At 56.0% G+C, this 27,894-nt stretch overlaps 2 protein-coding genes across 2 annotated transcripts; both read right to left on the bottom strand.

The window, feature by feature from the left end:
• Positions 1–3,884: 3,884 nt before the first annotated feature.
• LOC121286077 (mucin-2-like) lies at positions 3,885–17,233 on the bottom strand (the record flags this gene model as incomplete). The annotated part of the gene is given in 13 exon segments (XM_041203077.1): positions 3,885–4,147; positions 4,185–4,614; positions 6,648–6,796; positions 7,039–7,345; positions 8,757–9,016; positions 9,061–9,316; positions 11,302–12,092; positions 12,095–12,664; positions 13,127–13,705; positions 13,708–13,965; positions 14,000–14,282; positions 16,552–16,801; positions 16,803–17,233. Coding segments are annotated over 13 exon segments (4,827 nt in total), but the record flags the coding sequence as incomplete, so codon positions are not given.
• A 2,365-nt stretch (positions 17,234–19,598) lies between these two features.
• Positions 19,599–25,926, bottom strand: LOC121286075 (mucin-2-like; the record flags this gene model as incomplete). The annotated part of the gene is given in 4 exon segments (XM_041203076.1): positions 19,599–20,507; positions 24,116–24,311; positions 24,313–25,016; positions 25,471–25,926. Coding segments are annotated over 4 exon segments (2,265 nt in total), but the record flags the coding sequence as incomplete, so codon positions are not given.
• Between the last annotated feature and the right edge of the window lie 1,968 nt (positions 25,927–27,894).

The raw sequence follows: 27,894 nt of genomic DNA, 5'->3' as shown, positions 1-27,894 counted from the left end.
TGTGGGTGTGGGTGTGGGTGTGAGTGTGGGTGTGGGTGTGCGTGTGTTGTTGTGGGTGTTGGTGTGTGGGTGTGTCTGTGGGTGTGGCTGTGGCTGTGAGGGTGTGAGTATGTGAGAGTGTGGGTGGGTGCATGTGAGGGTGTGGGTATATGGGTGTGAGTGTGAGTGTGGGTGTGAGTGCAGGTGTGTAGCTGTTGGTGAGGGTGTCAGATTGTGAGTGGGTGTGAGGGAGTTGGTGTGAGGGTGTGGGAGTGAGTGTGTGGGTGTGAGAATGGAGTGAGAGTTTGTGAGGGTGTGGGTGTGAGTGTGGGTTTGGGTGTGTGGGTGGGGGTGTTAGAGTGGGTGTGGGTGTGTGGTTGGTGGTGTGGGTGTGGGTGCGATTGTGTGGGTTTGATTGTGTCTGTGAGTGTGAGTGTGAGTGTGATTGTGAGTGTGTGTGTGGGTGTAGGTGAGGGTTTGGGTGTGGGTGTGAGTGTGGGTGTGCATGTGAGTGTGGCTGTGGGTGTGAGTGTGGGTGTGGGTGAGAGTGCGGGTGTGAGTGTGAGTTTGTGTGTGGGTCTGTGTGTGGGTGTGGGTTTGGGTGTCAGTGTGAGTGTGGGTGTGGTTGTGAGTGTGGGTGTGGGTGTGGGTGTGAGTGTGAGTGTGGATGTGAGTGTGGGTGTGGGAGTGAGTGTGGGTGTGAGTGTGATTGTGTTTTTGGTTGTGGGTGTGAGTGTGGTTGTGGGTGTGGGAGTGAGTGTGGGTGTGAGTGTGGGTTTGAGTGTGGGTGTGAGTGTGGTTGTGGGTGTGGGTGTGAGTGGGTGTGGGTGTGAATGTGGGTGTGAGTGTGAGTGGGTTTGTGGGTGTGTGTTTGGGTGTGGGTGTGAGTTTGTGTGTGTGTCTGGGTGTTTGTGTGGGCGTGGGTGTGCGTGAGAATTTTGGGTGTGGGTGTGGTTCTTGGCGTGGTTGTGGGTTGGAGTGTGGGTGTGGGAGTGAGTGTGGGTGTGGGTGTGGATGTGAGTGTGGGTGTGGGTGTGAGTGTGGGTGTGGGTGTGGGTGTGGGTGTGGGTGTGGGTGTGGGTGTGGATGTGGGTCTGATTGTGTGTGTGGGTGTGGTTGTGAGTGTGGGTGTGGGTGTGAGTGTGAGTGTGAGTGTGGTTGTGAGTGTGAGTGTGAGTGTGGGTGTGGGTGTGAGTTTGAATGTGTGTGGGGGTGTGAGTGTGAGTGTCTGTGGGTGTGGGTGTGAGTGTGGGTGTGGGAGTGAGTGTGGGTGTGGGTGTGGATGTGAATGTGGGTGTGGGTGTGGGTGTGAGTGTGAGTGTGAGTGTGGGTGTGGGTGTGTGTGTGTGTGGGTGTGGGTGTGTGTTGGAGTTTGGGTGTGGGTGTGTGTTTGGGTGTGATTGTGGGTGTGAGTGTGGGTGTGAGTGTGAGTGTGTGTGTGGGTTTGAGTGTGAGTGTGAGATTGAGTGTGGGTGTGATTGTGAGTGTGTGTGTGGGTTTGAGTGTGAGTGGGAGTTTGAGTGTGGGTGTGAGTGTGGGTGTGGGTGTGAGTTTGAGTGTGGGTGTGACTGTGGGAGTGTGTGTGTGGTTCTGGGTGTTGTTGGGTGGGTGTGGCTGTGGGTGTGGCTGTGGCTGTGAGGGTGTGAGTATGTGAGTGTTTGAGGGTGTGGGTATGTGGGTGTGAATGTGAGTGTGCTGGTGAATGCGGGTGTGTAGCAGTTGCTGAGGGTGTGAGAGTGTGAGTGGGTGTGAGGGAGTGGGTGAGACGGTGCGGGTGTGAGTTTGTGGGTGTGAGGCTGGGGTGAGAGGTTGCGAAGGTGTGGGTGTGATTGTGGGTTTGGGTGTGTGGGTGAGTGTGTGGGTGTGGGTGTGGGTGTGTGTTGGTGAGGGTGTGGGTGTGGGTGTGAGTGTGAGTGTTTGGGTGTGATTGTGTGTGTGAGTGTGGGTGTGAGTGTGAGTGTGTGTGTGGGTGAGTGTGTGGGTTTGGGTGTGGGTGTGAGTGTGGGTGTGGGAGTGGGTGTGGTTGTGGGTGTGAGTGTGGGTGTGGGTGTGAGAGCAGGTATGAGCGTGAGTGTGTGTGTGTGTGCGTGGGTGTGGGTGTGAGTGTATGCTTGGGTTTGGGTGTGGTTGTGGGTGTGAGTGTGAGTGTGGGTGTGGGAGTGGCTGTGGGTGTGGGTGTGAGTGTGGCTGTGGGTGTGAGTGTGGGTGTGGTTGTGCGTGTGTGTGTGGGTGTGGGTGTGGGTGTGGGTGTGAGTGTGAGTGTGGGTGTGGGTGTGTGTGTGTGGGTGAGGGTATGGGTGTGGGTGTGAGTGTGGGTGTGCATGTGGGTGTGGTTGTGGGTGTGAGTGTGGGTGTGGGTGTGAGTGCACGTGTGAGTGTGAGTTTGTGTGTGGGTCTGTGTGTGGGTGTGGGTTTGGGTGTGAGTTTGAGTGTGGGTGTGGTTGTGAGTGTGGGTGTGGGTGTGGGTGTGAGTCTGAGTGTGGATGTGAGTGTGGGTGTGGGAGTGAGTGTGGGTGTGAGTGTGGGTTTGAGTGTGGGTGTGAGTGTGGTTGTGGTTGTGGGAGTGAGTGTGGGTGTGAGTGTGGTTGTGGGTGTGGGTGTGAGTGTGTGTGTGGGTGTGGGTGTGAATGTGGGTGTGGGTGTGAGTGGGTTTGTGGGTGTGTGTTTGGGTGTGGGTGTGAGTGTGAGTGTGTGTCTGGGTGTTTGTGTGGGCGTGGGTGTGCGTGAGAATGTGGGTGTGGGTGTGGTTCTTGGCATGGTTGTGGGTTGGAGTGTGGGTGTGGGAGTGAGTGTGGGTGTGGGTGTGGATGTGAGTGTGGGTGTGGGTGTGAGTGTGGCTGTGGGTGTGGGTGTGGATGTCGGTCTGATTGTGTGTGTGGGTGTGGGTGTGAGTGTGGGTGTGGGTGTGAGTGTGAGTGTGAGTGTGGTTGTGAGTGTGAGTGTGAGTGTGAGTGTGGGTGTGGGTGTGAGTTTGAATGTGTGTGGGGGTGTGAGTGTGGGTGTGGGTGTGAGTGTGGGTGTGTGAGTGTGGGTGTGAGTATGGGTGTGAGTGTGTGTGGCTGTGGGTGTGAGTGTAGGTGTGAGTTTGAGTGTCAGTGTGGGTGTGAGTGTGAGTGCGGAGGTGGGTGTGGGTGTGAGTGTGGGTGTGCATGTGGGTGTGGTTGTGGGTGTGAGTGTGGGTGTGGGTGTGAGAGCAGGTATGAGCGTGAGTGTGTGTGTGTTTGCGTGGGTGTGGGTGTGAGTGTGTGCTTGGGTTTGGGTGTGGTTGTGGGTGTGAGTGTGAGTTTGGGTGTGGGAGTGGCTGTGGGTGTGGGTGTGAGTGTGGCTGTGGGTGTGAGTGTGGGTGTGGTTGTGAGTGTGTGTGTGGGTGTGGGTGTGGGAGTGAGTGTGAGTGTGGGTGTGGGTGTGTGTGTGTTGTTGTGGGTGTTGGTGTGTGGGTGTGGCTGTGGGTGTGGCTCTGGCTGTGAGGGTGTGAGTATGTGAGAGTGTGGGTGGGTGCATGTGAGGGTGTGGGTATGTGGGTGTGAGTGTGAGTGTGGGTGTGAGTGCAGGTGTGTAGCTGTTGGTGAGGGTGTCAGATTGTGAGTGGGTGTGAGGGAGTTGGTGTGAGTGTTTGGGAGTGAGTGTGTGGGTGTGAGGCTGGAGTGAGAGTTTGTGAGGGTGTGGGTGTGAGTGTGGGTTTGGGTGTGTGGGTGGGGGTGTGGGTGTGGGTGCAATTGTGTGGGGGTGATTGTGTCTGTGAGAGTGAGTGTGAGTGTGATTGTGTGTGTGAGTGTTTTTGAGGGTATGGGTGTGGGTGTAAGTGTGGGTGTGCATGTGGGTGTGGTTGTGGGTGTGAGTGTGGGTGTGGGTGTGAGTGCGGGTGTCAGTGTGAGTTTGTGTGTGGGTCTGTGTGTGGGTGTGGGTTTGGGTGTCAGTGTGAGTGTGGGTGTGGTTGTGAGTGTGGGTGAGGGTGTGGGTGAGAGTGTGAATGTGGGTGTGAGAGTGGGTGTGGGAGTGAGTGTGGGTGTGAGTGTGATTGTGTTTTTGGTTGTGGGTGTGCGTGTGGTTGTGGGTGTGGGAATGAGTGTGGGTGTGAGTGTGGGTGTGAGTGTGGTTTTGGGTGTGGGTGTAAGTGTGTTTGTGGGTGTGGGTGAGAGTGTGGGTGTGAGTGTGAGTGGGTTTGTGGGTGTGTATTTGGGTGTGGGTGTGAGTGTGTGTGTGTCTGGGTGTTTGTGTGGGCGTGGGTGTGGGTGAGGGTGTGGGTGTGGGTGTGGTTCTTGGTGCGGTTGTGGGTTGGAGTGTGGGTGTGGGAGTGATTGTGGGTGTGGGTGTGGCTGTGGGTGTGTGTGTGAGTGTGTGTGTGGGTGTAAGTGTGGGTGTGGATGTGAGTGTGGATGTGGGTGTGAGAGTGTGTGTGGGTGTGTGTGTGTGTGTGGGTGTGGGTGTGAGTGTGACTGGGTTTGTGGGTGTGTTTTTGGGTTTGGGTGTGGGTGTGAGTGTGGGTGTGGGTGTGGTTGTGGGTGTGGATGTAGATTTGTGTGTGGGTGTGGGTGTGGGTGTGAGTGTGGTTGTGAGTGTGATTGCGGGTGTGGGTGTGGTTTTGAGTGTGGGTGTGAGTGTGGGTGTGAGTGTGAGTGTGAGTGTGAGTGTGGTTGTGAGTGTGAGTGTGAGTGTGGGTGTGGTTGTGAGTGTGGGTGTGGTTGTGAGTGTGGGTGTGAGTGTGTGTGTGGCTGTGGGTGTGGTTGTGAGTGTGAGGGTGGGTGTGAGTGTGGGTGTGTGTGTGTGGTTGTGGGTGTTGGTGTGTGGGAGTGGCTGTGCGTGTGGATGTGACTGTGAGGGTCTGAGTATGTGAGAGTGTGGGTGGGTGCATGTGAGGGTGTGGGTATGTGGGTGTGAGTGTGAGTGTGGGAGTGAGTGCAGGTGTGTAGCTGTTGGTGAGGTTTTCAGAGTGTGAGTGGGTGTGAGGGAGTTGGTGTAAGGGTGTGGGTGTGAGTGTGTGGGTGTGAGGCTGGGGTGAGAGGTTGCGAGGGTGTGGGTGTGAGTGTCCGTTTGGGTGTGTGGGTGGGGGTGTTAGAGTGGGTGTGGGTGTGTGGTTGGGGGTGTGGGTGTGAGTCTGTGGGTGCGATTGTGTCTGTCAGTGTGAGTGTGATTGTGAGTGTGTGTTTGGTGTGGGTGAGGGTATGGGTGTGGGTGTGAGTGCGGGTGTGAGTGTGAGTTTGTGTGTGGGTCTGTGTGTGGGTGTGGGTTTGGATATCTGTGTGAATGTGGGTGTGGGTGTGGTTGTGAGTGTGCGTGCGGGTGAGGGTATGGGTCTGGGTGTGAATGTGGGTGTGCACGTGGGTGTGGTTGTGGGTGTGAGTGTTGGTATGCGTGTGAGTGCGGGTGTGAGTGTGAGTTTGTGTGTGGGTCTGAGTGTGGGTGTGGGTGTGATTGTGTTTTTGTTTGTGGGTGTGAGTGTGGTTGTGGGTGTGGGAGTGAGTGTGGGTGTGAGTGTGGGTGTGAGTGTGGGTGTGGTTGTGGGTGTGGGTGTGAGTGTGTGCTTGGTTGTGGGTGTGAATGTCGGTGTGAGTGTGAGTGGGTTTGTGGGTGTGTGTTTGGGTGTGGGTGTGAGTGTGAGTGTGTGTGTTGGTGTGTGTTTGGGTGTGGGTGTGGGTGAGGGTGTGGGTGTGGGTGTGGTTCTTGGTGTGGTTGTGGTTTGGAGTGTGGGTGTGGGAGTGAGTGTGGGTGTGTGTGTGTGTGTGAGTGTGTGTGTGGGTGTGAGTGTGGGTGTGTGAGTGTGGGTGTGAGTACGGGTGTGAGTGTGTGTGGCTGTGGGTGTGAGTGTAGGTGTGAGTTTGAGTGTCAGTGTGGGTGTGAGTGTGAGTGCGGATGTGGGTGTGGGTGTGAGTGTGGGTGTGATTGTGAGTGTGAGTGTGGGTGTGAGTGTGCGTGGGTGTTGTGAATGTGGGTGTGAGTGTGAAAGTGGATGTGGGTGTGGGTTTGGGTGTGAGTGTGGGTGTGAGTGTGTGTGGATCAGGGTGTGAGTGTGTGTGTGTGGGTGTGGGTGTTGGTGTGTGTGAGTGACTGCGGGTGTGGCTGTGTCTGAGATGGTGCGAGTGTGTGGGTAGGTGCACCTGTTGCATGTGGCTGTGGGTTTGGGTGTGTGTGTGCGTGCGGATGTGAGTGTGAGTGAGTTTGTGGGTCTGTGTGTGGGTGTGGGTGTGAGTGTGACTGTGGGTGTGAGTCTGAGTGTCTGTGTGTGTGGGTGTGAGTGTGGGTGTGGGTGTGAGTATGAATGTGTGTGGGGGTGTGAGTGTGAGTGTCTGTGGGTGTGGTTGTGGGTGTGGGTGTGGGTGTGAGTGTTGGTCTGAGTGTGAGTTTGTGTGTGGGTGTGGGATTGAGTGTGGGTGTGGGAGTTGGTGTGAGTGTGTGTGTAAATGTGGGTGTGAGTGTGGTTGTGAATGTGGGTGTGTGTGTTGTTGTGAGTGTGTGTGTGTGTGTGTGGGTGTGGGTGTGGGTGTGGATGCGGGTGTGGGTGTGAGTGTGGGTGTGGATGCGGGTGTGGGTGTGAGTGTGAGTGTGGGTGTGGGTGTAGGTGTGTGTGTGTGTGTGGGTGTGGGTGTGTGTTGGAGTGTGGGTGTGTGTTTGGGTGTGAGTGTGGGTGTGAGTGTGGGTGTGAGTGTGTGTGTGGGTGTGAGTGTGAGTGTGAGTGTGGTTGTGAGTGGGAGTGTGAGTGTGGGTGTGGGAGTGGGTGTGGGTGTGGGTGTGACTGTGGGTGTGGCTTTGAGTGTGGATGTGGGTGTGAGTGTGTGTGTGGGTGTGGGTGTGGGTGTGAGTTTGAGTGTGGGTGTGGGTGTGTGTGTGTTGTTGTGGGTGTTGGTGTGTGGGTGTGGCTGTGGGTGTGGCTGTGGCTTTGAGGGTGTGAGTATGTGAGAGTGTGGGTGGGTCCATGTGAGACTGTGGGTATGTGGGTGTTAATGTGAGTGTGGGTGTGAGTGCAGGTGTGTAGCTGTTGGAGAGGGTGTCAGATTGTGAGTGGGTGTGAGGCAGTTGGTGTGAGGGTGTGGGAGTGAATGTGTGGGTGTGAGGCTGGAGTGAGAGTTTGTGAGGGTGTGGGTGTGAGTGTGGGTGTTGGTGAGGGTGTGGGTGTGGATGTGGGTGTGAGTGTGTGTGTGGGTGTGCGTGTGTGTGTGGGTGTGGGTGTGAGTGTGTCTGTGTTTGTGGGTGTGTTTTTGGGTTTGGGTGTGGGTGTGAGTGTGGGTGTGGGTGTGGTTGTGGGTGTGGATGTGGATTTGTGTGTGGGTGTGGGTGTGGGTTTGAGTGTGGGTGTGAGTGTGAGTGTGGGTGTGGGTGTGGGAGTGAGTGTGGGTGTGGGTGTGGGTGTGAGTGTGAGTGTGAGTGTGGTTGTGAGTGTGAGTGTGAGTGTGTGTGTGAGTGTGGGTGTGGGTGTGAGTGTGGGTGTGAGTGTGTGTGTGGGTGTGGGTGTGTGTGTGTGGTTGTGGGTGTTGGTGTATGGGTGTGGCTGTGGGTGCGGCTGTGGCTGTGATGGTCTGAGTATGTGAGAGTTTGTGGGTGCATGTGAGGGTGTGGGTATGTGGGTGTGAGTGTGAGTTTGGGAGTGAGTACAGGTGTGTAGCTGTTGGTGAGGGTGTCAGAGTGTGAGTGGGTGTGAGGGAGTTGGTGTAAGGGTGTGGGTGTGAGTGTGTGGGTGTGAGGCTGGGGTGAGAGGTTGCGAGAGTGTGGGTGTGAGTGTGGGTTTGGGTGTGTGGGTGGGGGTGTTAGAGTTGGTGTGGGTGTGTGGTTGGGGGTGTGGGTGTGAGTGTGTGGGTGTGATTGTGTCTGTGAGTGTGAGTGTGAGTGTGATTGTGAGTGTGTGTTGGGTGTGGGTGAGTGTATGGGTGTGGGTGTGAGTGTGGGTGTGCATGTGGATGTGGGTCTGATTGTGTGTGTGGGTGTGGGTGTGAGTGTGGGTGTGGGTGTGAGTGTGAGTGTGGTTGTGAGTGTGAGTGTGAGTGTGAGTGTGGGTGTGGGTGTGAGTTTGAATGTGTGTGGGGGTGTGAGTGTGAGTGTCTGTGGGTGTGGGTCTGAGTGTGGGTGTGGGTGTGGGTGTGAGTGTGGGTACGATTGTGTGGGTTTGAGTCTGTGGGGATAAGTGCGGGCGTGGGAGTGTGGGTTTGAGTGAGTGGCTGAGTGTGGGACTGAGTGTGGTTGTGAGTGTGAGTGTGGGTGTGGCTGTGGGTCCGGGTCTGAGTGTGGTTGTGGGTGTGAGTGTGGGTGTGGGTGTGAGTGTGGGTGTGTCTGTGTTGTTGTGGGTGTTGGTGTGTGGCTGTGGCTGTGTGTGTGGCTGTGGCTGTGAGGGTGTCAGTACGGGAGAATGTGGGTGGGTGCATATGAGGGTGTGGGTATGTGGGTGAGAGTGCAGGTGTGTAGCTTTTGGTGAGGGTGTCAGATTGTGAGTGGGTGTGAGGGAGTTTGTGTGGGTGTGGGAGTGAGTGTGTTGGTTTGAGGCTGGAGTGAGAGTTTGTGAGGGTGTGGGTGTGAGTGTGGGTTTGGGTGTGTGGGTGGGGGTGTTAGAGTAGGTGTGGGTGTGTGGTTGGGGGTGTGGGTGTGGGTGCGATTGTGTGGGTGTGATTGTGTCTGTGAGTGTGAGTGTGAGTGTGATTCTGAGTGTGTGTGTGTGTGTGTGTGGGTGAGGGTATGGGTGTGGGTGTGAGTGTGGGTGTGCATGTGGGTGTGGTTGTGGGTGTGAGTGTGGGTGTGGGTGTGAGTGCACGTGTGAGTGTGAGTTTGTGTGTGGGTCTGTGTGTGGGTGTGGGTTTGGGTGTCAGTGTGAGTGTGGGTGTGGTTGTGAGTGTGGGTGTGTGTGTTGGTGTTTGTGTGAGTTTGGGTGTGAGTGTGGGTGTGGGAGTGAGTGTGGGCGTGAGTGTGATTGTGTTTTTGGTTGTGGGTGTGAGTGTGGTTGTGGGTGTGGGTGTGAGTGTGGGTGTGAGTGTGGGTGTGAGTGTGGGTGTGAGTGTGGTTGTGGATGTGGGTGTGAGTGTGTATGTGGGTGTGAGTGTGAGTGTGGGTGTGAGTGTGAGGGGTTTGTGGGTTTGTGTTTGGGTGTGAGTGTGAGTGTGAGTGTGTGTCTGGGTGTTTGTGTGGGCGTGGATGTGGGACAGGGTCTGGGTGTGGGTGTGGTTCTTGGTGTGGTTGTGGGTTGGAGTGTGGGTGTGGGAGTGAGTGTGGGTGTGGGTGTGGTTGTGGGTGTGGGTGTGAGTGTGACTGTTTGTGTTGGTGTGTTTTTGGGTTTGGGTGTGGGTGTGAGTGTGGGTGTGGGTGTGGTTGTGGGTGTGGTTGTGGATTTGTGTGTGGGTGTGGGTGTGGGTATGAGTGTGAGTGTGTGTGTGGGTGTGGGTGGGTGTGTGAGTGTGGCTGTGAGTGTGGGTGTGAGTGTGGTTGTGGGTGTGGGTTTGAGTCTGGGTGTGAGTTTGAGTGTGAGTGTGGGTGTGAGTGTGAGTATGAGTGCGGATGTGGGTGTGGGTGTGAGTGTGTGTGGGTGTTGTTGTGAGTGTGGGAGTGAGTGTGAGTGTGAGTGTGGGTGTGAGTGTGAGTGTGGATGTGGGTGTGGGTGTGAGTGTGGGTGTGAGTGTGTGTGGATGTGGGTGTGAGTGTGTGTGTGTGGGTGTGGGTGTTGGTGTGTGTGAGTGACTGTGGGTGTGGCTGTGGCTGTGATGGTGTGAGTGTGTGGGTCGTGCACCTGTTGCGTGTGGCTGTGGGTTTCGGTGTGTGTGTGCGTGAGGGTGTGAGTGTGAGTGAGTTTGTGTGTGTGTGTGGGTGTGAGTGTGACTGTGGGTGTGAGTCTGAGTGTCTGTGTGTGTGGGTGTGAGGTTGGGTGTGGGTGTGAGTATGAATGTGTGTGTGGGTGTGAGTGTGAGTGTCTGTGGGTGTGGGTGTTAGTGTGGGTGTGGGAGTGTGTGTCTGGTTCTGGGTGTTGTTCTTTGGGTGTGGCTGTGGGTGTGGCTGTGGCTGTGAGGGTGTGAGTATGTGAGTGTGTGAGGGTGTGGTTTTGTGGGAGTGAATGTGAGTGTGCTTGTGAGTGCGGGTGTGTAGCAGTTGCTGAGGGTGTGAGAGTGTGAGTGGGTGTGAGGAAGTGGGTGAGACGGTGCGGGTGTGAGTTTGTGGGTGTGAGGCTGGGGTGAGAGGTTGCAAATGTGTGGCTGTGATTGTGGGTTTGAGTGAGTGTGTGAGTGTGGGTGTGGGTGTGTGTTGGTGAGGGTGTGGGTGTGGGTGTGAGTGTGAGTGTTTGTGTGTGAGTGTGAGAATGTGTGTGGGTGAGTGTGTGGGTTTGGGTGTGGGTGTGAGTGTGGGTGTGGGAGTGAGTGTGGTTGTGGGTGTGAGTGTGGGTGTGGGTGTGAGTGCGGGTATGACCGTGAGTGTGTGTGTGTGCACGTGGGTGTGGGTGTGAGTGTGTGTGTGGGTTTGGGTGTGGTTGTGGGTGTGAGTGCGGGAGTGGCAGTGAGGGTGGGTGTGGGTGTGGGTGTGAGTGTGGGTTTGGGTGTGGGTGTGAGTGTGAATGTGAGTGTGAGTGTGGTTGTGAGTGTGAGTGTGAGTGTGAGTGTGAGTGTGAGTGTGGGTGTGGGTGTGAGTGTGAGTGTGAGTGTGGTTGTGAGTGTGAGTGTGAGTGTGAGTGTGAGTGTGAGTGTGAGTGTGAGTGTGGGTGTGAGTGTGGGTGTGGGTGTGAGTGTGGGTGTGGGTGTGAGTGTGGGTGTGGGTGTGAGTGTGTGAGTGCGAGTGCGAGTGCGAGTGCGAGTGCGAGTGCGAGTGCGAGTGCGAGTGCGAGTGCGAGTGCGAGTGCGAGTGCGAGTGCGAGTGCGAGTGCGAGTGCGAGTGCGAGTGCGAGTGTGAGTGTGAGTGTGGGTGTGGGTGTGAGTGTGGGTGTGGGTGTGAGTGTGGGTGTGGGTGTGAGTGTGGGTGTGAGTGTGTGAGTGTGAGTGTGAGTGTGGGTGTGGGTGTGTGTGTGTTGTTGTGGGTGTTGGTGTGTGGGGGTGGCTGTGGGGGTGGCTGTGGCTGTGAGGGTGTGAGTATGTGAGAGTGTGGGTGGGTGCATGTGAGGGTGTGGGTATGTGGGAGTGAGTGTGAGTGTGGGTGTGAGTGCAGGTGTGTAGCTGTTGTTGAGGGTGGCAGATTGTGAGTGGGTGTGAGGGTGTTGGTGTGAGGGTGTGGGAGTGAGTGTGTGGGTGTGAGACTGGAGTGAGAGTTTGTGAGGGTGTGGGTGTGAGTGTGGGTTTGGGTGTGTGGTTGGGGGTGTGGGTGTGGGTGCGATTGTGTGGGTGTGATTGTGTCTGTGAGTGTGAGTGTGATTGTGAGTGTGTGTGTGGGTGTGGGTGAGGGTATGGGTGTGGGTGTGAGTGTGGGTGTGCATGTGGGTGTGGTTGTGGGTGTGAGTGTGGGTGTGGGTGTGAGTGCGGGTGTGAGTGTGAGTTTGTGTGTGGGTCTGTGTGTGGGTGTGGGTTTGGGTGTCAGTGTGAGTGTGGGTGTGGTTGTGAGTGTGGGTATGGTTGTGGGTGTGAGTGTGAGTGTGGGTGTGAGTGTGGGTGTGGGAGTGAGTGTGGGTGTGAGTGTGATTGTGTTTTTGGTTGTGGGTGTCAGTGTGGTTGTGAGTGTGGGAGTGAGTGTGGGTGTGAATGTGGGTGTGAGTATGGGTGTGAGTGTGGTTGTGGGTGTGGGTGTGAGTGTGTGTGAGGGTGTGGGTGTTAGTGTGGTTGTGAGTGTGAGTGGGTTTGTGGGTGTGTGTTTGGGTGTGGGTATGAGTGTGAGTGTGTGTCTGGGTGTTTGTGTGGGAGTGGGTGTGGGTGAGGGTGTGGGTGTGGGTGTGGTTCTTGGTGTGGTTGTGGATTGGAGTGTGGGTGTGGGAGTGAGTGTGGGTGTGGGTGTGGTTGTGGGTGTGGGTGTGAGTGTGGGTATGGGTGTGATTGTGGGTGTGGGTGTGGTTGTGAGTGTGGGTATGGGTGTGTGTGTGAGTGTGAGTGTGGGTGTGAGCGTGGGTGTGGGAGTGAGTGTGGGTGTGAGTGTGGTTGTGTTTTTGGTTGTGGGTGTGAGTGTGGTTGTGGGTGCGGGAGTGAGTGTGGGTGTGAGTGTGGGTTTGAGTGTGGTTGTGGGTGTGGCTGTGAGTGTGTGGGTGTGGGTGTTAGTGTGGTTGTGAGTGTGAGTGGGTTTGTGGGTGTGTGTTGGGGTGTGGGTGTGAGTGTGAGTGTGTGTCTGGGTGTTTGTGTGGGCGTGGGTGTGGGTGAGGGTGTGGGTGTGGTTCTTGGTGTGGTTGTGGATTGGAGTGTGGGTGTGGGATTGAGTGTGGGTGTTGGTGTGGTTGTGTGTGTGGGTGAGAGAGTGGGTGTGGGTGTGAGTGTGGGTGTGAGTGTGAGTGTGGGTGTGGGTGTGGGTGTGAGTGTGGGAGTGAGTGTGAGTGTGGGTGTGGGTGTGGGTGTGGGTGAGGGTGTGGGTTTGGGTGTGGTTTTTGGTGTACTTGTGGGTTGGAGTGTGGGTGTGGGAGTGAGTGTGGGTGTGTGTGTGGGTGTGGCTGTGATCTGTGTGTGGGTGTGGGTGGGTGTGTGAGTGTGGGTGTGAGTGTGGGTGTGAGTGTGTGTGGCTGTGGGTGTGAGTGTGGGTGTGAGTTTGAGTGTGTGTGTGGGTGTGAGTGTGAGTGCGGATGTGGGTGTGGGTGTGAGTGTGGGTGTGAGTGTGAGTGTGAGTGCGGATGTGGGTGTGAGTGTGAGTGTGGGTGTGAGTGTGAGTGTGGATGTGGGTGTGGGTTTGGGTGTGAGTGTGGGTGTGTGTGTGTGGGTGTTGGTGTGTGTGAGTGACTGCGGGTGTGGCTGTGGCTGTGATGGTGTGAGTGTGTGGGTAGGTGCACCTGTTGCGTGTGGCTGTGGGTTTGTGTGTGTGTGTGCATGTGGGTGTGAGTGTGAGTGAGTTTGTGGGTGTGTGTGTGGGTGTGAATGTGACTGTGGGTGTGAGTCTGAGTGTCTGAGTGTTTTCGTGTGAGTATGGGTGTGGGTGTGAGTATGAATGTGTGTCGGGGTGTGAGTGTGAGTGTCTGTGGGTATGGGTGTGAGTGTGAGTGTGGGTATGATTGTGTGGGTGTGAGTCTGTGGGTGTGAGTGCGGTTGTGGGAGTGTGGGTGTGGTTGAGTGGCTGAGTGTGGGACTGAGTGTGGTTGTGGGTGTGGGTGTGTGTGTGGGTGTGAGTGTGGGTCTGAGTGTGAGTTTGTGTGTGGGTGTGGGCTTGAGTGTGGGTGTGGGAGTGGGTGTGAGTGTGTGTGTGACTGTGGGTGTGAGTGTGGGTGTGAATGTGGGTGTGTGTGTTGTTGTGAGTGTGTGTGTGGGTGTGGGTGTGGGTGTGGGTGTGAGTGTGAGTGTGAGTGTGGGTGTGAGTGTGGGTGTGGGAGTGAGTGTGGGTGTGAGTGTGATTGTGTTTTTGGTTGTGGGTGTGAGTGTGGTTGTGGGTGTGGGAGTGAGTGTGGGTGTGAATGTGGGTGTGAGTGTGGGTGGGAGTGTGGTTGTGGGTGTGGGGTTGAGTGTGTGTGAGGGTGTGGGTGTTAGTGTGGTTGTGAGTGTGAGTGGGATTGTGGGTGTGTGTTTGGATGTGGGTGTGAGTGTGAGTGTTTGTCTGGGTGTTTGTGTGGGCGTGGGTGTGGGTGAGGGTTTAGGTGTGGGTGTGGTTCTTGGTGTGGTTGTGGATTGGAGTGTGGGTGTGGGAGTGAGTGTGGGTGGGGGTGTGGTTGTGGTGTGGGTGTGAGTGTGGGTATGGGTGTGACTGTGGGTGTGGGTGTGGGTGTGGTTGTGAGTGTGGGTATGGGTGTGGGTGTGAGTGTGGGTGTGGGTGTGAGTGTGGGTGTGGGAGTGAGTGTGGGTGTGAGTGTGATTGTGTTTTTGGTTGTGGGTGTCAGTGTGGTTGTGGGTGTGGGAGTGAGTGTGGGTGTGAATGTGGGTGTGAGTGTGGGTGTGAGTGTGGTTGTGGTTGTGGGTGTGAGTGTGAGTGTGTGTCTGGGTGTTTGTGTGGGCGTGATGTGTGGGTGAGGGTTTGGTTGTGGGTGTGGTTCTTGGTGTGGTTGTGGATTGGAGTGTGGGTGTGGGAGTGAGTGTGAGTGTGGGTGTGGTTGTGGGTGTGGGTGAGAGAGTGGGTGTGGGTGTGAGTGTGGGTGTGAGTGTGAGTGTGAGTGTGTGTGTGGGTGTGGGTCTGAGTGTGGGAGTGAGTGTGAGTGTGGGTATGGGTGTGGGTTTGGGTGAGGGTGTGGGTGTGGGTGTGGTTTTTGGTGTAGTTGTGGGTTGGAGTGTGGGTGTGGGAGTGAGTGTGGGTGTGTGTGTGGGTGTGGCTGTGATGTGTGTGTGGGTGTGGGTGGGTGTGTGAGTGTGGGTGTGAGTGTGGGTGTGAGTGTGTGTGGCTGTGGGTGTGAGTGTGGGTGTGAGTTTGAGTGTGAGTGTGGGTGTGAGTGTGAGTGCGGATGTGGGTGTGGGTGTGAGTGTGGGTGTGTGTGAGTGTGAGTGTGAGTGCGGATGTGGGTGTGATTGTGAGTGTAGGTGTGAGTGTGAGTGTGGATGTGGGTGTTGGTTTGGGTGTGAGTGTGGGTGTGAGTGTGTGTGGATCAGAGTGTGAGTGTGTGTGTGTGTGTGTGGGTGTTGGTGTGTGTGAGTGACTGCGGGTGCGGCTGTGGCTGTGATGGTGTGAGTGTGTGGGTAGGTGCACCTGTTGCGTGTGGCTGTGGGTTTGTGTGTGTGTGTGCGTGTGAGTGTGAGTGAGTTTGTGGTTGTGTGTGTGGGTGTGAATGTGACTGTGGGTGTGAGTCTGAGTGTCTGTGTGTGGGTGTGAGTATGGGTGTGGGTGTGAGTATGAATGTGTGTCGGGGTGTGAGTGTGAGTGTCTGTGGGTGTGGGTGTGAGTGTGAGTGTGGGTATGATTGTGTGGGTGTGAGTGTGTGGGTGTGAGTGCGGTTGTGGGAGTGTGGGTGTGGGTGAGTGACTGAGTGTGGGACTGAGTGTGGTTGTGGGTGTGGGTGTGTGTGTGGGTGTGAGTGTGGGTCTGAGTGTGAGTTTGTGTGTCGGTGTGGGCTTGAGTGTCGGTGTGGGAGTGGGTGTGAGTGTGTGTGACTGTGGGTGTGAGTGTGGGTGTGAATGTGGGTGTGTGTGTTGTTGTGAGTGTGTCTGTGGGTGTGGGTGTGGGTGTGGGTGTGAGTGTGGGTGTGGGTGTGGGTGTGTGTGGGTATTGGTGTGTGTTGGAGTTTGGGTGTGGGTGTGTGTTTGGGTGTGAGTGTGGGTGTGAGTGTGGGTGTGAGTGTCTGTGTGGGTGTGAGTGTGAGTGGGAGTTTGAGTGTGGGTGTGAGTGTGGGTGTGGGTGTGAGTTTGAGTGTGGGTGTGAATGTGGGAGTATGTGTGTGGTTCTGGGTGTTGTTGTTTGGGTGTGGCTGTGGGTGTGTGAGTATGTGAGTGTGTGAGGGTGTGGTTATGTGGGTGTGAATATGAGTGTGCTTGTGAGTGCGGGTGTGTAGCAGTTGTGAGAGTGTGAGTGGGTGTGAGGGAGTGGGTGAGACGGTGCATTGTGAGTTTGTGGGTGTGAGGCTGGGGTGAGAGGTTGCGAAGGTGTGGGTGTGATTGTGGGTTTGGGTGAGTGTGTGAGTTTGGGTGTGGGTGTGTGTTGGTGAGGGTGTGGGTGTGGGTGTGAGTGTGAGTGTTTGGGTGTGATTGTGTGTGTGAGTGTGGGTGTGAGTGTGAGTGTGTGTGTGGGAGTGGGTGTGGTTGTGGGTGTGAGTGTGGGTGTTGGTTTGAGTGCGGGTATGAGCGTGAGTGTGTCTGTGTGCGTGGGTGTGGGTGTGAGTGTGGGTTTGGGTTTGGGTTTGGTTGTGGGTGTGAGTGCGGGTGTGGGAGTGAGTGTGGTTGTGGGTGTGGGTGTGAGTGTGGGTGTGGGTGTGAGTGTGGGTGTGGGATTGGGTGTGGGTGTGAGTGTGGGTGTGGGTGTGAGTGTGGATGTGGGTATGAGTGTGTGTGTGGGTGTGGGTGTGAGTGTGAGTGTGGGTGTGGGTGTGTGTGTGTTGTTGTGGGTGTTGGTGTGTGGGTGTGGCTGTGGGTGTGGCTGTGGCTTTGAGGGTGTGAGTATGTGAGAGTGTGGGTGGGTGCATGTGAGGGTGTGGGTATGTGGGTGTTAATGTGAGTGTGGGTGTGAGTGCAGGTGTGTAGCTCTTGGTGAGGGTGTCAGATTGTGAGTAGGTGTGAGGGATTTGGTGTGGGAGTGATTGTGTGGGTGTGAGGCTGGAGTGAGAGTTTGTGAGGGTGTGGGTGTGAGTGTGGGTTTGGGTGTGTGGGTGGGGGTGTTAGAGTGGGTGTGGGTGTGTGGTTGGGGGTGTGGGTGTGGGTGCGATTGTGTGGGTGTGATTGTGTCTGTGAGTGTGAGTGTGAGTGTGAGTGTGATTGTGAGTGTGTGTGTGGGTGTGGGTGAGGGTATGGGTGTGGGTGTGAGTGTGGGTGTGCATGTGGGTGTGGTTGTGAATGTGAGTGTGGGTGTGGGTGTGAGTGCGGGTGTGAGTGTGAGTTTGTGTGTGGGTCTGTGTGTGGGTGTGGGTTTGGGTGTCAGTGTGAGTGTGGGTGTGGTTTTGAGTGTGGGTGTGGTTGTGGGTGTGGGAGTGAGTGTGGGTGGTAGTTTGGGTTTGAGTGTGTGTGTGAGTGTGATTGTGTTTTTGGTTGTGGGTGTGAGTGTGGTTGTGGGTGTGGGAGTGAGTGTGGGTGTGTGTTTGGGTTTGAGTGTGGGTGTGAGTGTGGTTGTGGGTGTGGTTGTGAGTGTGAGTGTGGGTGTGGGTGTGAGTTTGAATGTGTGTGGGGGTGTGAGTGTGAGTGTCTGTGGGTGTGGGAGTGAGTGTGGGTGTGTGTGTGATTGTGTTTTTGGTTGTGGGTGTGAGTGTGGTTGTGGGTGTGGGAGTGAGTGTGGGTGTGAGTGTGGGTGTGAGTGTGGTTGTGGGTGTGGGTGTGAGTGTGTGTGTGGGTGTGGGTGTGAGTGTGGGTGTGAGTGTGAGTGGGTTTGTGGGTGTGTGTTTGGGTGTGGGTGTGAGTGTGAGTGTGTGTCTGGGTGTTTGTGTGGGCGTGGATGTGGGAGAGGGTCTGGGTGTGGGTGTGGTTCTTGGTGTGGTTGTGGGTTGGAGTGTGGGTGTGGGAGTGAGTGTGGGTGAGGGTGTGGTTGTGGGTGTGGGTGTGAGTGTGGGTGTGGGTGTGAGTGTGAGTGTGGGTGTGGGTGTGGGTGAGGGTGTGGATGTGGGTGTAAGTGTGTGTGTGGATGTGGGTGTGTGTTTGGGTGTGGGTGTGAGTGTGACTGTTTTTGTTGGTGTGTTTTTGGGTTTGGGTGTGGGTGTGAGTGTGGGTGTGGGTGTGGGTGTGGGTGTGGATGTGGAATTGTGTGTGGGTGTGGGTGTGAGTGTGGGTGTGAGTGTGGGTGTGGGTGTGGGAGTGAGTGTGGGTTTGGGTGTGGTTGTGAGTGTGAGTGTGAGTGTGGTTGTGAGTGTGAGTTTGAGTGTGTGTGTGGGTGTGAGTGTTGGTGTGGGTGTGGGTGTGGGTGTGAGTGTGTGTGTGGGTGTGGGTGTGGGTGTGTGTGTGTGGTTGTCGGTGTTGGTGTGTGGGTGTGGGTATGGGTGTGGCTGTGGCTGTGAGGGTCTGAGTATGTGAGAGTGTGGGTGGGTGCATGTGAGGGTGTGGGTATGTGGGTGTGAGTGTGAGTGTGGGAGTGAGTGCAGGTGTGTAGCTGTTGGTGAGGGTGTGAGAGTGTGAGTGGGTGTGAGGGAATTGGTGTAAGGGTGTGGGTGTGAGTGTGTGGGTGTGAGGCTGGGGTGAGAGGAGGTGAGGGTGTGGGTGTGAGTGTGGGTTTGGGTGTGTGGGTGGGAGTGTTTGAGTTGGTGCGTGTGTGTGGTTGGGGGTGTGGGTGTGAGTGTGTGGGTGTGATTGTGTCTGTGAGTGTGAGTGTGAGTGTGATTGTGAGTGTGTGTTGGGTGTGGGTGTGAGTGTGGGTGTGCATATGGTTGTGGTTGTGGGTGTGAGTGTGGGTGTGGGTGTGAGTGCGGGTGTGAGTGTGAGGTTGTGTGTGGGTCAGTGTGTGGGTGTGTGTTTGGATATCAGTGTGAGTGTGGGTGTGGGTGTGGTTGTGAGTGTGGGTGTGGGTGCGGCTGTGAGTGTGAGTGCGGGTGTGAGTGTGGGTGTGGGAGTGAGTGTGGCTGTGAGTGTGATTGTGTTTTTGGTTGTGGGTGTGAGTGTGGTTGTGGGTGTGGGAGTGAGTGTGGGTGTAAGTGAGGGTGTGAGTGTGTGTGTGAGTGTGGTTGTGGGTGTGGGTGTGAGTGTGTGTGTGGGTGTGGGTGTGAGTGTGAGTGTGAGGTTGTGTGTGGGTCAGTGTGTGGGTGTGTGTTTGGATATCAGTGTGAGTGTGGGTGTGGGTGTGGTTGTGAGTGTGGGTGTGGGTGCGGCTGTGAATGTGAGTGCGGGTGTGAGTGTGGGTGTGGGAGTGAGTGTGGCTGTGAGTGTGATTGTGTTTTTGGTTGTGGGTGTGAGTGTGGTTGTGGGTGTGGGAGTGAGTGTGGGTGTGAGTGAGGGTGTGAGTGTGTGTGTGAGTGTGGTTGTGGGTGTGGGTGTGAGTGTGTGTGTGGGTGTGGGTGTGAGTGTGGGTGTGAGTGTGAGTGGTTTTGTGGGTGTGTGTTTGGGTGTGGGTGTGAGTGTGAGTGTGTGTGTGGGTGTGTGTTTGGGTGTGTGAGTGTGGGTGTGAGTGTGGTTGTGGGTGTGTGTGGGTGTGGGTGAGGGTATGGGTGTGGGTGTCAGTGTGGGTGTGCATTTGGGTGCGGTTGTGGGTGTGAGTGTTGGTGTGTGTGTGAGTGCGGGTGTGAGTGTCGGTGTGGGTGTGGCTGTGAGTGTGATTGTGTTTTTGGTTTTGGTTGTGAGTGTGGTCTTGGGTGTGGGTGTGAGTTTGGATGTGGGTGTGGGTGTGGGTGTGAGTGTGGGTGTGAGTGTGTGTGGATGTGGGTGTGAGTGCGTGTGTGTGGGTGTGGGTGTTGGTGTGTGTCAGTGACTGCGGGTGTGGCTGTGGCTGTGATGGTGTGAGTGTGTGGGTCGTGCACCTGTTGCGTGTGGCTGTGGGTTTCGGTGTCTGTGTGCATGAGGGTGTGAGTGTGAGTGAGTTTGTGGGTGTGTGTGTGGGTGTGAGTGTGACTGTGGGTGTGAGTCTGAGTGTCTGTGTGTGTGGGTGTGAGGTTGGGTGTGGGTGTGAGTATGAATGTGTGTGTGGGTGTGAGTGTGAGTGTCTGTGGGTGTGGTGTTAGTGTGAGTGTGGGTGTGGGAGTGTGTGTGTGCTTCTGGGTGTTGTTGTTTGGGTGTGGCTGTGGGTGTGGCTGTGGCTGTGAGGGTGTGAGTATGTGAGTGTGTGAGGGTGTGGTTTTGTGGGTGTGAATGTGAGTGTGCTTGTGAGTGCGGGTGTGTAGCAGTTGCTGAGGGTGTGAGAGTGTGAGTGGGTGTGAGGGAGTGGGTGAGACGGTGCGGGTGTGAGTTTGTGCCTGTGAGGCTGGGGTGAGAGGTTGCGAAGGTGTGGCTGTGATTGTGGGTTTGAGTGAGGGTTGTGAGTGTGGGTATGGGTGTGGGTGTGAGTGTGAGTTTGGGTGTGAGTGTGGGTGTGGGAGTGAGTGTGGGTGTGAGTGTGATTGTGTTTTTGGTTGTGGGTGTCAGTGTGGTTGTGAGTGTGGGAGTGAGTGTGGGTGTGAATGTGGGTGTGAGTGTGGGTGTGAGTGTGGTTGTGGGTGTGGGTGTGAGTGTGTGTGAGGGTGTGGGTGTTAGTGTGGTTGTGACTGTGAGTGGGTTTGTGGGTGTGTGTTTGGGTGTGGGTGTGAGTGTGAGTGTGTGTCTGGGTGTTTGTGTTTGCGTGGGTGTGGGTGAGGGTGTGGGTGTTGTTCTTGGTGTGGTTGTGGATTGGAGTGTGGGTGTGGGAGTGAGTGTGGGTGTGGGGGTGGTTGTGGGTGTGGGTATGAGTATGGGTATGGGTGTGAGTTTGGGTGTGGGTGTGGGTGTGGTTGTGAGTGTGGGTATGGGTGTGGGTGTGAGTGTGAGTGTGGGTGTGAGTGTGGGTGTGGGAGTGAGTGTGGGTGTGAGTGTGATTGTGTTTTTGGTTGTGGGTGTCAGTGTGATTGTGGGTGTGGGAGTGATTGTGGGTGTGAATGTGGGTGTGAGTGTGGGTGTGAGTGTGGTTGTAAGTGTGGGTGTGAGTGTTTGTGTGGGTGTGGGTGTTAGTGTGGTTGTGAGTGTGAGTGTGTTTGTGGGTGTGTGTTTGGGTGTGGGTGTGAGTGTGAGTGTGTGTCTGGGTGTTTGTGTGGGCGTGGGTGTGGGTGAGGGTGTGGGTGTGGGTGTGGTTCTTGGTGTGGTTGTGGACTGGAGTGTGGGTGTGGGAGTGAGTGTGGGTGTGGGTGTGGTTGTGGGTGTGGGTGAGAGTGTGGGTGTGGGTGTGAGTGTGGGTGTGAGTGTGATTGTGGGTGTGGGTGTGGGTGTGGGTGAGGGTGTGGGCGTGGGTGTGGTTTTTGGTGTAGTTGTGGGTTGGAGTGTGGCTGTGGGAGTGAGTGTGGGTGTGTGTGTGGGTGTGGCTGTGATGTGTGTGTGGGTGTGGGTGGGTGTGTGAGTGTGGGTGTGAGTGTGGGTGTGAGTGTGTGTGGCTGTGGGTGTGAGTGTGGGTGTGAGTTTGAGTGTGAGTGTGGGTGTGAGTGTGAGTGTGGATGTGGGTGTGGGTGTGAGTGTGGGTTTGAGTGTGAGTGTGAGTGTGAGTGTGAGTGCGGATGTGGGTGTGAGTGTGAGTGTGGGTGTGAGTGTGAGTGTGGATGTGGGTGTGGGTTTGGGTGTGAGTGTGGGTGTGAGTGTGTGTGGATCAGAGTGTGAGTGTGTGTGTGTGGGTGTGGGTGTTGGTGTGTGTGAGTGACTGCGGGTGTGGCTGTGGCTGTGGGAGTGAGTGTGTGTGTGCGTGTGGGTGTGAGTGTGAGTGAGTTTGTGGTTGTGTGTGTGGGTGTGAATGTGACTGTGGGTGTGAGTCTGAGTGTCTGTGTGTGGGTGTGAGTATGGGTGTGGGTGTGAGTATGAATGTGTGTGGTGGTGTGAGTGTGAGTGTCTGTGGGTGTGGGTGTGAGTGTGAGTGTGGATATGATTGTGTGGGTGTGATTCTGTGGGTGTGAGAGCGGTTGTGGGAGTGTGGGTGTGGTTGAGTGGCTGAGTGTGGGACTGAGTGTGGTTGTGGGTTTGGGTTTGTGTGTGGGTGTGAGTGTGGGTCTGAGTGTGAGTTTGTGTGTGGGTGTGGGCTTGAGTGTGGGTGTGGGAGTGGGTGTGAGTGTGTGTGTGACTGTGGGTGTGAGTGTGGGTGTGAATGTGGGTGTGTGTGTTGTTGTGAGTGTGTGTGTGGGTGTGGGTGTGGGTGTGGGTGTGGGTGTGAGTGTGAGTGTGGGTGTGGGTGTGGGTGTGGGTGTGTGTGGGTGTGTGTGTGGGTGTGTTTTGGAGTGTGGGTGTGGGTGTGTGTTTGGGTGTGAGTGTGAGTGTCTGTGTGGGTTTGAGTGTGAGTGGGAGTTTGAGTGTGGGTGTGAGTGTGGGTGTGGGTGTGGGTGTGAGTTTGAGTGTGGGTGTGACTGTGGGAGTATGTGTGTGGTTCTGGGTGTTGTTGTTTGGGTGTGGCTGTGGGTGTGTGAGTATGTGAGTGTGTGAGGGTGTGGTTATGTGGGTGTGAATATGAGTGTGCTTGTGAGTGCAGGTGTGTAGCAGTTGCTGATGGTGTGAGAGTGTGAGTGGGTGTGAGGGAGTGGGTGAGACGGTGCAGGTGTGAGTTTGTGGGTGTGAGGCTGGGGTGAGAGGTTGCGAAGGTGTGGGTGTGATTGTGGGTTTGGGAGAGTGTGTGAGTGTGGGTGTGGGTGTGTGTTGGTGATGGTGTGGGTGTGGGTGTGAGTTTGAGTGTTTGGGTGTGATTGTGTGTGTGTGTGTGCGTGTGAGTGTGAGTGTGTGTGTGGGAGTGGGTGTGGTTGTGGGTGCGAGTGTGGGTGTGGGTGTGAGTGCGGGTATGAGCGTGAGTGTGTGTGTGTGTGCGTGGGTGTGGGTGTGAGTGTGTGTGTGGGTTTGGGTGTGGTTGTGGGTGTGAGTGCGGGTGTGGGAGTGAGTGTGGTTGTGGGTGTGGGTGTGAGTGTGGGTGTGGGTGTGAGTGTGAGTGTGGTTGTGAGTGTGAGTGTGAGTGTGGGTGTGGGAGTGGGTGTGGGTGTGAGTGTGGGTGTGGGTGTGAGTGTGGATTTGGGTGTGAGTGTGTGTGTGGGTGTGGGTGTGGGTGTGAGTGTGAGTGTGGGTGTGGGTGTGTGTGTGTTGTTGTGGGTGTTGGAGTGTGGGTGTGGCTGTGGGTGAGGCTGTGGCTTTGAGGGTGTGAGTATGTGAGAGTGTGGGTGGGTGCATGTGAGGGTGTGGTTATGTGGGTGTTAATGTGAGTGTGGGTCTGGGTGCAGGTGTGTAGCTGTTGGTGAGGGTGTCAGATTGTGAGTAGGTGTGAGGGATTTGGTGTGAGGGTGTGGGAGTGATTGTGTGGGTGTGAGGCTGGAGTGAGAGTTTGTGAGGGTGTGGGTGTGAGTGTGGGTGTGGGTGTGTGGTTGGGGGTGTGGGTGTGGGTGCGATTGTGTGGGTGTGATTGTGTCTGTGAGTGTTAGTGTGGGTGTGATTGTGAGTGGGTGTGGGTGAGGATATGGGTGTGGGTGTGAGTGTGGGTGTGCATGTGGGTGTGGTTGTGAGTGTGAGTGTGGGTGTGGGTGTGAGTGCGGGTGTGAGTGTGAGTTTGTGTGTGGGTCTGAGTGTGGGTGTGGGTTTGGGTGTCAGTGTGACTGTGGGTGTGGTTGTGAGTGTGGGTGTGGTTGTGGGTGTGGGAGTGAGTGTGGGTGTGAGTTTGGGTTTGAGTGTGGGTGTGAGTGTGATTGTGTTTTTGGTTGTGGGTGTGAGTGTTGTTGTGGGTGTGGGAGTGAGTGTGGGTGTGAGTTTGGGTTTGAGTGTGGGTGTGAGTGTGGTTGTGGGTGTGGGTGTGAGTGTGTGTGTGGGTGTGAGGTAGTGGGTGAGACGGTGCGGGTGTGAGTTTGTGGGTTTGAGGCTGGGGTGATAGGTTGCGAAGGTGTGGGTGAGAGTGTGGGTTTGGGTGTGTGGGTGAGTGTGTGAGTGTGGTTGTGTGTGTGTGTTGGTGAGGGTGTGGGTGTGAGTGTGAGTGTTTGGGTGCGGGTGTGAGTGTGGGTGTGGGAGTGGGTGTGGTTGTGGGTGTGAGTGTGGGTGTGGGTGTGAGTGCGGGTATGAGCGTGAGTGTGTGTGTGTGTGCATGGGTGTGGGTGTAAGTGTGTGTGTGGGTTTGGGTGTGGTTGTGGGTGCGAGTGCGGGTGTGGGAGTGAGTGTGGGTGTGGGTGTGAGTGTCAGTGTGGTTGTGAGTGTGAGTGTGAGTGTGGGTGTGGATGTGAGTTTGAATGTGTGTGGGGGTGTGAGTGTGAGTGTCCGTGGGTGTGGGTGTGAGTGTGGGTATGATTGTGTGTGTGTGAGTTTGTGGGTGTGAGAGCGGGTGTGGGAGTGGGGGTGTGGGTGAGTGGCTGAGTGTTGGACTGAGTGTGCTTGTGAGTGTGAGTGTGGGTGTGAGTGCGGGTGTGGGTGTGGGTGTGGGTGTGAGTGTGTGTGTGTGGGTGTGGGTGTGAGTGTGGGTGTGGGTGTGGGTGTGGGTGGGAGTGTGTGTGTGTGGGTGTGAGTGTGGGTGTGGGTGTGTGTGTGTTGTTGTGGGTGTTGGTGTGTGGGTGTGGCTGTGGGTGTGGCTGTGGCTGTGAGGGTGTGAGTACGGGAGAGTGTGGGTGGGTGAATATGTGGGTGTGGGTATGTGGGTGTGAGTGTGAGTGTGGGTGAGAGTGCAGGTGTGTAGCTGTTGGTGAGGGTGTCAGATTGTGAGTGGGTGTGAGGGAGTTTGTGTGGGTGTGGGAGTGAGTGTGTTGGTGTGAGGCTGGAGTGAGAGTTTGTGAGGGTGTGGGTGTGAGTGTGGGTTTGGGTGTGTAGGTGGGGGTGTTAGAGTGGGTGTGGGTGTGTGGTTGGGGGTGTGGGTGTGGGTGCGATTGTGTGGGTGTAATTGTGTCTGTGAGTGTTAGTGTGAGTGTGATTGTGAGTGTGTGTGTTTCTGTGGGTGAGGGTATGGGTGTGGGTGTGAGTGTGGGTGTGCATGTGGGTGTGGTTGTGGGTGTGAGTTTGGGTGTGGGTGTGAGTGCGGGTGTGATTGTGAGTTTGTGTGAGGGTCTGTGTGTGGGTGTGGGTTTGGGTGTCAGTGTGAGTGTGGGTGTGGTTGTGAGTGTGGGTGTGTGTGTGGGTGTTTGTGTGTGTGGGTGTGAGTGTGGCTGTGGGAGTGAGTGTGGGTGTGAGTGTGATTGTGTTTTTGGTTGTGGGTGTGAGTGTGGTTGTGGGTGTGGGAGTGAGTGTGGGTGTGAGTGTGGGTGTGAGTGTGGTTGTGGGTGTGGGTGTGAGTGTGTGTGTGGGTGTGGGTTTGAGTGTGGGTGTGAGTGTGAGTGGGATTGTGGGTGTGAGATTGGGTGTGGGTGTGAGTGTGTGTGTGTGTCTGGGTGTTTGTGTGGGCGTGGATGTGGGTGAGGGTGTGGGTGTGGTTCTTGGTGTCGTTGTGGGTTGGAGTGTGGGTGTGGGAGTGAGTGTGGGTGTGGGTGTGGTTGTGGGTGTGGGTGTGAGTGTGGGTGTGGGTGTCAGTGTGGGTGTGAGTGTGGGTGTGGGTGTGGATTTGGGTGTGAGTGTGTGTGTGGGTGTGGGTGTGTGTGTGGGTGTGGGTGTGAGTGTGACTGTGTTTGTGGGTGTGTCTTTGGGTTTGGGTGTGGGTGTGAGTGTGGGTGTGGGTGTGGTTGTGGGTGTGGATGTGGATTTGTGGGTGGGTGTGGGTGTGGGTGAGAGTGTGGGTGTGAGTGTGAGTGTGGGTGTGGGTGTGGGAGTGAGTGTGGGTGTCGGTGTGGGTGTGAGTGTGATTGTGAGTGAGGTTGTGATTGTGAGTGTGAGTGTGAGTGTGAGTGTGGGTGTGGGTGTGAGTGTGGGTGTGTGTGTGGGTGTGAGTGTGTGTGTGGGTGTGTGTGTGTGGTTGTGAGTGTTGGTGTGTGGGTGTGGGTGTGGGTGTGGCTGTGGCTGTGAGGGTCTGAGTATGTGAGAGTGTGGGAAGGTGCATGTGAGGGTGTGGGTATGTGGGTGTGAGTGTGAGTGTGGGAGTGAGTGCAGGTGTGTAGCTGTTGGTGAGGGTGTCAGATTGTGAGTGGGTGTGAGGGAGTTGGTGTAAGGGTGTGGGTGTGAGTGTGTGGGTGTGAGGCTGGGGTGAGAGGTTGCGAGGGTGTGGGTGTTAGTGTGGGTTTGGGTGTGTGGGTGCGGGTGTTAGAGTTGGTGTGGGTGTGTGGTTGGGGGTGTGGGTGTGAGTGTGTGGGTGTGATTGTGTCTGTGAGTGTGAGTGTGAATGTGAGTGTGTGTTGGGTGTGGGTGAGGGTATGGGTGTGGGTGTGAGTGTGGGTGTGCATGTGGGTGTGGTTGTGGGTGTGACTGTGGGTGTGGGTGTGAGTGCGGGTGTGAGTGTGAGTTTGTGTGTGGGTCTGTGTGTGGGTGTGGGTTTGGATATCAGTGTGAGTGTGGGTGTGGGAGTGGTTGTGAGTGTGGGTGTGGGTGCGGGTGTGAGTGTGAGTGCGGGTGTGAGTGTGGGTGTGGTAGTGAGTGTGGCTGTGAGTGTGATTGTGTTTTTGGTTGTGGGTGTGAGTGTGGTTGTGGGTGTGGGAGTGAGTGTGGGTGTGAGTGAGGGTGTGAGTGTTGTTGTGGCTGTGGTTGTGAGTGTGTGTGTGGGTGTGTGTGTGAGTGTGTGTGTGAGTGTGAGTGTTTTTGTGGGTGTGTGTTTGGGTGTGGGTGTGAGTGTGAGTGTGTGTGTGGGTGTGTGTTTGGGTGTGGGAGTGAGTGTGGGTGTGGGTGTGAGTGTGTGTGTGGGTGTGGGTGGGTGTGTGAGTGTGGGTGTGAGTGTGGGTGTGAGTGTGAGTGTGGATGTGGGTGTGGGTGTGAGTGTGAGTTTGAGTGTGAGTTTGAGTGTGAGTTTGAGTGTGAGTGTGAGTGTGAGTGTGAGTGTGAGTGTGAGTGTGAGTGCGGATGTGGGTGTGAGTGTGAGTGTGGGTGTGAGTGTGAGTGTGGATGTGGGTGTGGGTTTGGGTGTGAGTGTGTGTGGATCAGAGTGTGAGTGTGTGTGTGTGGGTGTGGGTGTTGGTGTGTGTGAGTGACTGCGGGTGTGGCTGTGGCTGTGGGAGTGAGTGTGTGTGTGCATGTGGGTGTGAGTGTGAGTGAGTTTGTGGTTGTGTGTGTGGGTGTGAATTTGACTGTGGGTGTGAGTCTGAGTGTCTGTGTGTGGGTGTGAGTATGGGTGTGGGTGTGAGTATGAATGTGTGTGGTGGTGTGAGTGTGAGTGTCTGTGGGTGTGGGTGTGAGTGTGAGTGTGGATATGATTGTGTGGGTGTGAGTCTGTGGGTGTGAGAGCGGTTGTGGGAGTGTGGGTGTGGGTGAGTGGCTGAGTGTGGGACTGAGTGTGGTTGTGGGTTTGGGTGTGTGTGTGGGTGTGAGTGTGGGTCTGAGTGTGAGTTTGTGTGTGGGTGTGGGAGTGGGTGTGAGTGTGTGTGTGACTGTGGGTGTGAGTGTGGGTATGAATGTGGGTGTGTGTGTTGTTGTGAGTGTGTGTGTGTGTGTGGGTGTGGGTGTGAGTGTGGGTGTGGGTGTGGGTGTGGGTGTGTGTGGGTGTGTGTGTGGGTGTGTTTTGGAGTGTGGGTGTGGGTGTGTGTTTGGGTGTGAGTGTGAGTGTCTGTGTGGGTTTGAGTGTGAGTGGGAGTTTGAGTGTGGGTGTGAGTGTGGGTGTGGGTGTGGGTGTGAGTTTGAGTGTGGGTGTGACTGTGGGAGTATGTGTGTGGTTCTGGGTGTTGTTGTTTGGGTGTGGCTGTGGGTGTGTGAGTATGTGAGTGTGTGAGGGTGTGGTTATGTGGGTGTGAATATGAGTGTGCTTGTGAGTGCAGGTGTGTAGCAGTTGCTGATGGTGTGAGAGTGTGAGTGGGTGTGAGGGAGTGGGTGAGACGGTGCAGGTGTGAGTTTGTGGGTGTAAGGCTGGGGTGAGAGGTTGCGAAGGTGTGGGTGTGATTGTGGGTTTGGGAGACTGTGTGAGTGTGGGTGTGGATGTGTGTTGGTGAGGGTGTGGGTGTGGGTGTGAGTTTGAGTGTTTGGGTGTGATTGTGTGTGTGTGTGGGTGTGAGTGTGAGTGTGTGTGTGGGAGTGGGTGTGGTTGTGGGTGCGAGTGTGGGTGTGGGTGTGAGTGCGGGTATGAGTGTGAGTGTGTGTGTGTGTGCGTGGGTGTGAGTGTGTGTGTGGGTTTGGGTGTGGTTGTGGGTGTGAGTGCGGGTGTGGGAGTGAGTGTGGTTGTGGGTGTGGGTGTGAGTGTGGGTGTGAGTGTGGGTGTGAGTGTGAGTGTGGTTGTGCGTGTGAGTGTGAGTGTGTGTGTGGGAGTGGGTGTGGTTGTGGGTGCGAGTGTGGGTGTGGGTGTGAGTGCGGGTATGAGCGTGAGTGTGTGTGTGTGTGCGTGGGTGTGGGTGTGAGTGTGTGTGTGGGTTTGGGTGTGGTTGTGGGTGTGAGTGCGGGTGTGGGAGTGAGTGTGGTTGTGGGTGTGGGTGTGAGTGTGGGTGTGGGTGTGAGTGTGAGTGTGGTTGTGAGTGTGAGTGTGAGTGTGGGTGTGGGAGTGGGTGTGGGTGTGAGTGTGGGTGTGGGTGTGAGTGTGGATTTGGGTGTGAGTGTGTGTGTGGGTGTGGGTGTGGGTGTGAATGTGAGTGTGGGTGTGGGTGTGTGTGTGTTGTTGTGGGTGTTGGAGTGTGGGTGTGGCTGTGGGTGAGGCTGTGGCTTTGAGGGTGTG

Source organism: Carcharodon carcharias, chromosome 13 (assembly GCF_017639515.1).
Source record: "Carcharodon carcharias isolate sCarCar2 chromosome 13, sCarCar2.pri, whole genome shotgun sequence".
NCBI classification, from domain to species: Eukaryota; Metazoa; Chordata; class Chondrichthyes; order Lamniformes; family Lamnidae; genus Carcharodon; species Carcharodon carcharias.
This window is presented reverse-complemented; position numbering and strand designations above follow the sequence as displayed.